This window comes from Schistosoma mansoni, chromosome 1 (assembly GCF_000237925.1).
Source record: "Schistosoma mansoni strain Puerto Rico chromosome 1, complete genome".
Taxonomy (NCBI): Eukaryota; Metazoa; Platyhelminthes; class Trematoda; order Strigeidida; family Schistosomatidae; genus Schistosoma; species Schistosoma mansoni.
The window spans coordinates 5,291,286-5,303,470 of record NC_031495.1 but is presented as its reverse complement, the minus strand read 5'-3'; the positions used below and the strand labels follow the sequence as shown (position 1 = coordinate 5,303,470).

General features: G+C 37.2%; 1 protein-coding gene across 1 annotated transcript in view; it reads right to left on the bottom strand.

Annotated features, from left to right (window-relative positions):
* Window positions 1-4,812: 4,812 nt before the first annotated feature.
* Window positions 4,813-12,185, bottom strand: part of Smp_129590 (hypothetical protein) — a gene marked incomplete at both ends in the record, with an annotated part of 37,495 nt that continues 30,122 nt past the window's right edge. Inside the window, 4 exons of the mRNA XM_018793053.1 lie at window positions 4,813-5,251; window positions 7,296-7,441; window positions 9,110-9,275; window positions 10,971-11,260. Coding sequence (XP_018647604.1) covers window positions 4,813-5,251; window positions 7,296-7,441; window positions 9,110-9,275; window positions 10,971-11,260 — 1,041 coding nt within the window. The remainder of the gene's footprint in view (window positions 5,252-7,295; window positions 7,442-9,109; window positions 9,276-10,970; window positions 11,261-12,185) is intronic.

The window sequence follows — 12,185 nt, the reverse complement described above, 5'->3', positions numbered from 1 at the left end:
CAATACACACAAAATAAAGTCAGTAAAGACAACTGGCTAAATTTCATCACTTAAGTACTAGACTAGATATATATTATGACTTTGATTACCACATAAAGCATAGACATTTCCTAAAAATATTCTGTTATATTGAGAGTTGTACAAACCAGTTTTCTCTTGTAATACAAGATGGCTTCATATTACATTTATATAATATGAAGTATCTATTAATACTGGAGGAAGTTTTATGCACCAAGTAACTTGTTTATTACCAGTTAAAAATACATAGTCCAGTGTAATAAATTACTTGCGCCATAGTTGTTTACTTTTATTATTTAAATACATAAATATTGGTACAAAGGGGCACCAGATATATATGCGCCATACAAATCAAATGAGATTTGTGTGAGGGCTGTGATACTGCCCAGGTGCCCAAACTGAAGCAAGTGCTTTTCTTAGAGAGCCACACCCGGAGCCTTTGACCTAAAGATCTAACCCACAAGGCAGTCAAGCATCGTAAGGAGATGCATTCAGTATTCGGTGACCAACAATTGGTTCATATACCATTTGTTCCCTCAGGATACTGGAGCCCATGTGTACCATTGGTTTGTAATAGGGGTTTTTCAACTCCCCTAAGTCAGTCAGTCAACGACAACGTAGGACCAGGCACATATATGCATCGGTCCAAGTTGCCATACCTCGTTAGCACAACATGATGGACACCGAATTCATAGAAGTAGTTAATTTAGTGGTGGTAATATATAAAAGAAAGGTTATATATAAGGATATAGTACAGAAAGAAAGACAGATATGAAGCAATTTTAATCTCAAGGTTTAAGGGGAAGATAAAGAGTGTATACACCTAAGCCATTGTGATTGATTCTGAGCCATGTCACACAGAGTCTCCAACCATTGGTTAGGATAGTCACGCGGACCCCAACCAGGTAGTCTGCATCTACCAACATGGATCAGGCTAGAAGTTAGTGACTTCAAGCACTGATGCCATGTTTTGGTTTGGCCGCCCCTAACTCTCTTCCAACCATCCCCTACACTAGTCAACATTGCTCGTCGTGGTAATCGATGTTCATGCATACGTAACACGTGGCCCAACCATCTCAGTCGATGAAGATTCATGACCTCATCAATTGATTTACCATCATTCCCTAATACACTGCGTCTAACCTCACTATTACTTACCCGGTTATCCCAGCAGATGCGAGCAATATTTCTAAGGCATCTGTGGTCAAATACTAGTAACCTACGAGTATCTTCTACTCTTAATGGCCATGTTTCACAGCCGTAAAGTAGAACAGAGCGAACTGCTGTGCAGTATACTCGTCCTTTAATTGATAGACGGATATCTCGTCTTCGCCATAGGTGACGTAAGTTGGCAAAAGCCAAGCGAGCTTTTTGAATCCGTGCAGAGATTTCGTCAGACACCAACCCATTAGGGCTAATAAGACTTTCAAGATAAGTGAAGTTGTCGACGCGTTCGACTACTTCACTCCCTATCCTTAGTTCAGGTGTTGACGCAGGCCAGTCCTGCAGTAACAATTTACATTTGGATGGGGAGAAACGCATCCCAAACATCCTGACATTATTACTCAGTTCTAACAGAAGACTCTGCATTTTGCCAGCGTCTTCACCAAACAGGACTATGTCATCTGCGTATTCTAAGTCGATAAGTGAACCTCCTGGTAGAAGATCAATTCCTTAAAATTGAGTCGACGAGAGTGTTATTTCCAGCAACAGGTCTATAATGAAGTTAAACAAAAATGGTGATAATGGACAGCCTTGACGGACACCACTTGAGGTTGTAAAATCATATGACAGTTCGCCATAAGCTCTCACTCGACTGATAGTGTTCGAGTAAAGAGCCTTCACAAGGTTTATGTACTTCTCAGGTACACCTTTCAATGACAGACACTGCCACAGAACCTCTCGGTCTACAGAGTCAAATGCTGATTTTAAGTCAAGAAAAACTATCATTGTCGGACGCCGATAAGCATGTCTGTGTTCTAAAACCTGACGAATGGTGAATATGTGGTCGATACAGCCACGACCAGGTCTGAAGCCAGCCTGATTTTCTCGTGTTTGCAGTTCACGAGTCTTAGGCGCCCGATAATTATTGAGGCTAGTATTTTAGATACTATGTTAGTCAGACTAATCCCTCTATGGTTATCGCAGGATGATTTTGGCCCCTTCTTATATATTGGGACAATGAGATTGTGACCAGTCGGATGGGATTACGTCCGTCTCCCAGATTTTAGCCAGAATATTAGTCAACCTAATCGCTAAAATTGGACCACCATATTTAAAGACCTCTGGAGCCAATCCATCTGGACCAGCTGCTCTTCCTCGTTTCAGATTACTTATAGCCTTTTGAACTTCAAGTAGGGTCGGGGGGCCTACTTCAATGTTCCATTCAGGTTTTCTGGGAATAGTGGGTAGTTGTGCAGTAGCTGAAGGCCAGCTAAACTGCTCCTAAAAGTGTTCCGCCCATCGTTCTAAACGTTTGGGTTGAGAGCAGATAAGGGTTCCATCTTTTTCCGAGATCGTCTCACTTACACTTGACTTCTTAATTCCGGTTTCTTTTATTAGTCTGAATAGTTGCCTGGTGTTGCCTACAGCCGCTGCCTTTTCCATATCTTTTGCTTTCGTTGCCCACCACTGCTCACGATCGTTCCTTAGACTTTTAGTTAACCTAGATCTAATTTGTTTACGCTCTTCGTCATGTTCAGAGAATGATGGGATGAGTTTACGCGAATCCATCAGTGAAATAGACTTAGAAGAAATCCACTGGTTTTTTGGAGCCCTATGGTTTAAATGACTAATAGATGTTGTTTCCACAGCTGTTCGTGTGTCTTTCCAAGCAGCATGTGTCAGTCTCGTTTACAGAACTGCCTAAATGTGAACTCAGTTGTTTCTGGAATTCGCATTTGGCTTTCTTGTCCTCCAGTTCAATCCTAATGGGTCTTCTTAGTGTACTTTTCCTGAGTCCATTGAGGCACAGACAAATGCGTGCTCGTATTAAAGCGTGATCAGAGTCTAAACAAGTATTCCAATACGAGCGACAATCTTCTATTGAGCCTCTCCAACGATGACTGATGACAATATGGTCTATTTGAGTCCATCGTTGGTTTGGTGCAGGTGGCCGCCATGTTAGACGATGTCTCTCCTTATGCTTAAAATTAGTGCTTGCTAGAAATAAACGATTGTCTGAGCATAGTTGCAACAGACGATCACCATTATCGGTTCGTTGAGCCGGAATACTAAAACACCCACCTAAATGTCTTTCTGTTTGATTTAAGCTGCCTACCTGGGCATTAAAGTCACCCGCTACGACTACTATGTCTGAATGTTTAGCTTTCTGAAGAAGCTCAGAGAGCTTTCTGTAAAAGTCATCTTTCACTTCATCATGGCTGCAGTCAGTGGGAGCGTAGGCAGAAACGACGAAAAGGCAACGACGTGTGTCCCTATCCTTCCCAGTTCTTACGGATCCATTTAGCCGGACAGCACACAGGCGACTGTTAACGGGGATCCATTCTAATAGTGCCTGTTCTGCCTTTGTACTAAGTGCTATGCCTACACCTGCAAGTCCGCGAGAACTAGCCATTGGGTCGCCAGATACACGGAGGGTGTATTTCGTTGGTTGTCCATTTTGGCGAGGTGAGGTCAAGTGAATGACCACACTAGGATCCTGTATGCGTGTTTCGGAGACACAGCATACATCAATGGTACGAGATTCTAGGGTTTTAGCTAAGGAGGCCTGTTGACCGATTTGGCATAGGGTACGTACGTTGAAGGCTCCAATGTGTAGTTTGGAGCGAGGTTTTAGTTGACCTGGGACAGCGTTTCGCGCACTAGAATCGTTGGCCATAGTGACACTTGAGGAGGAAACCGGAATAGGAATTTTAATGTTGAAAGTCAAGGTAGAAGGAATAGTAGGAATTGAAGAAGGAGATTGATTATGAATACAGTGATCTTGAGTGGTGTTAGAGGTATGAGGGCAGTTATCACTTCCCGGTTGCCCACACCGTGGAAGGATTCTTCTAGAGGTACCTCAAAAGGAAATTGGGTTAGAAGTGGTCTTAATGACCTGAGAGCGTGACCGCAGTGCCCAAGGGACAGCTGCTTGAGGTCGGTCACACACGATCTTTTTGTGGGTAGTTTTTGTGTTAGCTCCGTTCTTCAAAGAACCTTACCGCCGGAGACGGAAATCCATGGGATAAGGCGAGGTGTGCATTTTTAGGGTTGACCTTTTCTAACCCCACCCCTCCTTGTGGGAAGGCAGCATCGCTGTCATGCTGGTTGTCTGAAGGAAACACCTTACTGCTGTCACACCTCTGTACAGTCAGCAGTACGACTTCGGACCTTGGGTTTGCTGCTTTTAGTCTCACCGCTCTTCAAACGACCTGCCTGGCATGGTAGGACCTTGAGGAACGATTGTTCCAGCCAGTATAGCTCGATTGAATCATCACGATAGGCAAGCCCGACCACCACGTCAAGGTGGCAGCAACGATCGGGAACTCCCTTAAGTGGACTTTCCGTATCCACCAGCCTTAGTCAGTTGTTAAATGATTGAAACAACAAATAAGTAAATGAGTTTTTTTGTAATAAACTATTTATAGAAACAAGAGATGTGTTGAATAAAATGCATCTTTATTAAATGTTATTTACATGTTTGTAAATATCATATTACATTCATCTATGGATGATTTACATACAATATAAAAATAGCATGTTAGTTTAATAAGTAAATAAGTAGTAGTAGTAGTATCTCTAGATGTTTGATCATATTTTAAACTTTATTTTCTGCATTGAAATTTATTTTCATTTCTTTATATTGTCTCTTCCAAATAATTCATTCCAATAAAGTTGACGATGTTTAGGTAGAGTATCAGTATTGTAACATTCAATAGATGCTTTTAAAATAGCTTCATTAAATGTTTTTGCATTAGTTATGTTTGCATAATCATTATTACTATCATTATCATTATTATGGATTAAATGAACTAATGAATCATGGATACCAACATGTAAATTTGTATTCAATTTGATGGATTTGGTTTGTTGTAACCATTGTTTATTAGGTTGTTTATAAAAGCGTAGTAAATTTAGAATATCAGTTTTATCACCATCGACTTTTTGCGTAGACGATGATGGTGATGATGATGTTGGTTTGATATTTGTTACTTGAGGGAATAATTTACATAAACGTACAAATTGTTGAGTAAATTCACTATTCCAATTATCTTTATTGTATAAATAGCTGGAATGAAGAAATCAGAAAGTTAAGGAATAAAAACATGGAGTTAGGTAATCACCACTCATTTATGTAATTCACTTTTGATAAAATTTAATCCTTTACAGTTATTAGATTTTCATAGTTGAAATCATGAGTCGATTGAAGCTAGACCACCATGGAAAACCTGGAAGCATTGGACAGTCGTTTCGTCCTATTGTGAGACTCCTCAGCAGTGTGCATCCATGATATGACGAAACGGCCATTCAGTGCTTCCAGGTTTTCCATGGTGGTCTAGCTTCAATTGACCCATGATTTCAATTATGAGAATACTGAAATCTCCACAAAACCCCTTTTAAGTTATTAGATTGTAAAATCAAACGTTAGGTGACATGTATTAAAATCAGTTACAGTGGCACAGACTCATCCTTTGCTTTTATCCTGCGCTATAGAAATTGCGCACCTATATTTTATTTTATTCTGTATTTTCGAATAATATTCCCAATGTTCAAAATTGTTCGTTATTTATTCTAAGTTAAATTACGTATGTGATATGAGAGTACAATAGATACAAAATAGATGTTCAATTTAACACAGCGTCTAATTACACGATTGAGGTACACGTGAAATCAAGGTTTATAAAACAGCGATCTGTCCAAAAAGCGGCTTTTTATTCAGTAGTAAACATAGATTAGTAACGAACTTCACCCTGTGAGGTATCTATGCCGCTTAGCGTGTCTCTAAGTTAGAAAAAAGAGCTTTCTAAAATTTCTGCTTCTGTATATAACCTAATAAATCTTTCTCGGCATTGTCTAAGTCATTAAGGGTGAGGAGTTCACTCCTTTGTACGGGTAACACTTGAGTTGGATGAGCCAAGCTATGCGTCGTCTGAGTTTAGACGATGATTAAAAATACAAAAATCTGTCCAAAGGAAAAACTATAATGTTCTTTGTCTATAAATCGACTGGGAACTTCAATATTTCGCCTCGTTCATCTTTAGGCCATTGCTTCCTTTCAGTTGTTAGAAATTTAGGTCCTGCAAGCCAAGTCTCAATACAATCAGTCATACCTACGTATTCCTCTAGGAGCTAAATCACCAGGGTCCATAACTGATGACACATACTTCCATTGTGATAGCGTAGTTTGTTCATGAGTAAAGTTAATTTTATTAGCTACGTCCTTAAGCGTGATGTTGTATTAAGTATATAGTTTAACGCTATCATGGAGTCAATCTAAAAGTGGGTTTCAATCGTATCTTTCAGTTTTATTTCTTCCACTATTTGTTTCATCAATTTCACTGACAGTACTTCAGCTTGCAGTAAAATGCGTAGAATACTAACAGATTTTAGGGGTGTTATAGCCTTAAGGATACCACAATGTTTAAATATTGAGCTGTGTGGTAAAAGACGGATATTGTTACATTTGTATTGAGATGCCTCACAAAGCTTATATGTGATTGGGGTATGATGTAAGTAAAACGAGATTCAGTTCTATCGTTGGCAAATCCAGAATGGCAGCGGTAGACAAGGATTACAGTGAAATTAACAACTCTTAAGAGTGAGAGCGAGTCAATCGGAAGAAGCAAAGGTCTTCATGATTTTAGTGCACATATCAAAACAGAATATTATCTGTTAAACGTAAATAGTTAGTTTTGATAACGAAAGCAACACGATATACTAAAGGTCAATATAAGGATTAAGAATTTAGGCTTAGGACTGGAAAACAATATCTTAATTGCAAATCCTAACCACGAATCCTGAACCATAACTGTACATCTTAAACCCTAATTCTAATTCTACACCTCAATAGAAATCGTGAATGTTAATCCTAGCACTGTAAATTATACTTTCGTAATTACAGTTTTCCGATTGTCTGGATTGATTACAGAGTTCGTCAAGGTTGTTAAGTCTCTCATGTTCGCAATAAATTATCAGGTTTATCACAAAATTTTGACAGCAGAATAATAATATCATTATGGGTAGGTTCCTAATAAAGTGTATCTTTCATACATCTAAACTTATGAAAGTGATGTTGTATTCATAGTTATTTTTCTGTTTTAATAAACACTCACCGGTTTAAATGATGTACAGCTATCAAGAACAATAAAGGTTGACGAGTTATTTGAACTGTACCAGATAGAATTGCAGCCGCATAAACACGAATCATGGATGAGTTCGATTCAACTGGTTCAAGGAAGCTTGATAATGGTATAACAAGCTATATTTATGCGAATTATGAATAGAAATATTAAAAGTTCGGCAATAAAGATTTGGGGAATTAGTGATATACATGGTAGAAAAAATTTCAAAACCGTCACTTAGTACAAGGAATCTTTGTTCTTGCTTTATTCAAGATGATAAAGAAAACTATGTGTATGAAAGGAAAGTGACTTAGTAGTAGTTAAGGCATCCAACATCCGTAAACTAAGCTTCATCTTGTCTACATTGGATTGAGCAACCGGATAATATCGTTAGCTCTCACACTTGAGATGAGGCTTATACCCAAATACCTGGTGAATAAGCTAATTTAATCAATCAAATAAAGTCCATAATGTTAGGTTGTTGAATCATGAAGATTGCTTTCCATCAGCTCCCTTAAATAACATCGATTTTCATAACAAACAACACTTCATTCTCCATTAAATATAGAATCTCAAACGAGGAAAAAACTACCGTTAATCATACTGAACCTTTTATTCTAACAATTACGTGACTCGTTAAGTTCTAAATCAAAACCAAGAAACTATTTCAAGAACAGTACTATCTATTCACTTGTATTGGTTGCTTTTTGATGTTTAGGACTACAGTCGACATGTGTCTATTCTGTGCGGATTGCTTTGATGTTACCAGTAATTCATAAGCACTTTTAAACAGAGATGGATAGTAACTAGGAGTGAAATTCAGGGCGCGTGTTTCGTCCTATTTGAAATTCATCAACTGGATTTACCTGCATCCCATAGTTAATGTTCACCTCGAGATTAAAATCATTCGCTTCAAATACCATCACCTTTTCTACTTAGCGAATCAATTCAGATAGCTAGCTAACTGACTTGTACAATGAGGAGAAATCTAATTCATTCATATTGGTTACCTTTTAAATCTTCCCATCATGTTTAGAGCGGCAATTGATCAGTCTATTATCACTAAATATTAATAAACTTCAATTCATGTAAACTGTTCTGTAGCGTTGTAGGTGTCAAAGTACATATATATGATCAAAAGAAGAATATCTCTTGACATAGTTACCTAAAGATTATTTACAAACATACGATAACCTAAATAATAGTTAAATTTACACTAACTACCAACCATTGAAATGAAAACTAAGAGAATATAACAATTTGAAAAACCGTCACATAGAAACAAAGAATTCAATTAATGTAGAAAAATTGAATAGAACTGTTAGAATATTACGAAGATATCATCATGATTACAATAATAAGTATGTCGTATTGTGGTGTGATCTACTTATATTCATATAAGTAGTATATGGTGATGGTCTGACATAGAATGTATTTTGGTAGAAGATCGATAAGAAAAGGAATGAAGTGCAATCGGTACGAAAATATATAAACAATGAAATCAGAGAAGATGGACTGATATTTGCAGAAGGAACAGATAAGATTGAGACAATTGATTGTTATTTTGCAAATTAACTGTTTGCTGTATGGTTATCAGAATTTAATGAGACAGTCTGCAATTTGTGCTTAATTACATTCGATTGTCCCCTACTCGTGTTCTTGTTCACTACAATATTACAGGTTCATGTAAACACCCAATAATAACATACAATTGAATTGAGGAGATAAGCAAATAAGAAGGAAACAAAGATCAGAAGTAGAATACAACAAAACAAAACAAAGAGAAGACAGACTTAACAACTAACCTGACTTAAAACAATACGAAGTGAATTTAAAACTTGTTGATGTTCACCCCATAATGCACGTCTATATTTCACATGACATAACTGTTGACAAGGCCAAAGTACTAGATTGGCAAACACTGGAGAATTATACGATAATGCATTGTAGTGATTCACCAGGTCAATATATCTATACAATAAAAAAACAAAAGTGAGTAATAGCATACATGATTATTTATAAAGATCCGAACAGTGTGATAACTAAAGATACCATTTATTTACTTGATATTTAAACACATTTTGGAAATCACAGCAAGTTATAATTCCTAGTTCCTCAAATCGAAGTGGGTAAGATGTAAAACTCCGACACTGTAATACCTGAATGTCAAATACTCAAACTGCTATATAATACGTATTTTGCATTATTGAAGAAACTGATGCTTCCTCCATACAATTTCAATTTGAGTCGGTCAGCGCAACAATCAAATGCTTTGTTCATTCATTAATCAGATAAATATTAGTGATACCGTGTGACAACATTAGATATATTGGATCTTTTGATTATGCTTCATTTAGCCAATCTCAGTGTAGTTCCAAGTAACATTTAGAAAAAACATTCACTGAAGACATGTCTAAAGCATGATTACTACACATACACATATACTCCATTTACTTTTCTTTGCCCGAGGTAGTGGAAAAGTGGAAGAAAAAACCAACTACTACATAAACACAGAGCTAAGATGTGAATACAGGTTTGTTGCCTTCTCCGTGTTACAGATAATATTAACAGTTAGGAAACACTAAAATAAGTGTATTGTTGTATCAGTATGGAAAGTTCATTAAAATGCTCACATTAACAGTGAATAATCCCCCAAATACTCCCCTCTCCGAATGCTCTCACATGGCCACGCGTATATAGCCTCTGTCAGGGAAGTCCTACTCACTGACTTCTCGTGGCATTATCGTTGTTTACGAAATTGAGAGGACGAAAAGCGAATGTCTGGTGCCTTAACCGAGTTGGTGGAAACGGTGAGTCCACCTAGGGGAGTTGGAAAACAGTGATTTCAAACCAATAGTGTACATAGGTTCCAGGACCCTGAGGGAAGAAATGGAGTATGAATCAATAGTTGGTCACCGGCTACCATGGGACTGCATCTCCTCACGATGCTCCACTGCCTTGTGGATTAGATCTTTAGGTCAAAGGCTCCGAGTGTGGCCCTCTAAGAAAACCACCTACTTCAGTTTGAGCACCTGGGCGGTATCATAGCCCTCACACAAATCGAATGAGATTTGTGTGGCGCATATATATCTGGTGCTTCTTTGTACCAATATTTATGTGTTTAAATAAATAAATAAATAACAGTGAATAACAAGAATGGTTGAAACGTATTTTTTTTATAGCCATAGCATTTACATGATTTTCGATGCTTGATCTGTCTGAACCAATCCGTGTCAATTGTTAAATATGAGCTAATAAATGAAATTTTGAAGACTATTCTACGATCAGTTATTACATATACATTTCTACGGTGTTTTTATCAAATATTTTGCTTACGGCATTTTTATAACGTAGCCTTAATTGTAAGCTTCCATTAAACTTGCTAACTGTTGATACCTTTTTTTCCTGTCCGTAAATTACAATTACTGAATTATGGACCTATTAATTGTCGTTCACATGATCTAGTTGGCCACTATGGGAACAGAAAAGATTTGTGTAAGCCAATAAGCGTCAGCACACTTACTAGTCAGTCATATTAGCTAAGTTAATTTCGTTTTAGTACCAATAACGTAAAAAGAACTCATCATCAGTAATCCAGTGATCTCATCGAATGGCCGTATAGAATATAAATTCGTATGTTATGAATAAATAAAAAAACAAACTTACAGGTCATAATAGGATGGAAAATTTACTGGGAGTTTAACAAATTCAAGTGAAGTATTGGTTTGTTTATCATTTCTAAATGTTGATGACGGTTTGATTGGTCCGATAGAATATAAAATTTCAGCTAACAATTGACCAGTAGGTTCGAAGCCTAAACCTCCAGCACCAGGATATGAAATAGAGCCTAAAGTTAATCGCACAATTGATTCAATTGGATCCATGAAACCAAAATTGTAACTATCTGAAGAATCGCATAAATTTGCAATTTTTTGAAGATAATTTATCCACGTTAAACAATTCAATGATCGATCTAAAATGAGCTAAAAGAAAAATATAAAGATTAGATTGACGTTCAAAATGTTATTACAACAAAGGAGTTTGGGGAGATTGTATAGTTTTCAATGGTTTAAACCATGAACTGACCTTAGCTATATCACCGTTGAAAAATTGAAAGGACTAGGAAAACCGTTTTTCTCTAGAATCAAACTATTCAGCAGTAAGTATCTACGACTTTGCATCAGCAAACTCAACAATCCCATGCTAACAGTTATCATGTGTTCACTAGTGACTAGTTTCCGGAGTTTTAATGCGAAACCGTGACCAATGGAGTTCAATCTGTGTCCGGTGTGAGATAGTTATCCACAACAAGCAATGGACAAAGGTTGCACAATATCGTGAGCTTATTTGAGTTAGACATCAGCACCGTTAGATGGTGACTCAGTGGTTCAGAGTTAAAGGTTCGCGCGCGGAACCGAAGATCATCGGTTCCGTCCTAGAAGTGGGGTAATGAATGTGCATTGTTGCGGAGCCCCATACTAAGACGAAACGACCATCCAATGATTTAAACTTTCCAATGGTGATCTAACTGGTATCAGTTTATGATTTACACTGTGGAAATTTAGAATTTTATCGGATTATTTACCTGTCAAACGAATAAAACAGTCATTAAACACCTATATTAAATTCTGTTATTTCATTTATTCCATATTGTGTAAAAAAATTGTTATTTCTCTTTAAACATTCCTAATAATCATCTTCAAAAATTAAACATTAGGAATCAGGTTTAGACTTTTAGTGGTTATTATTCCGAGTTAAGGGGTTTGTGGGTTAGAAGTTACTGTTAAGAAGCTTTCCGGTAAGCTTGAAAATGTGTAAAGCTAAGAATTAGGGTCTGTCCTGATTACAGAACTATGATATCTAGTCTGAATTTTCGATATT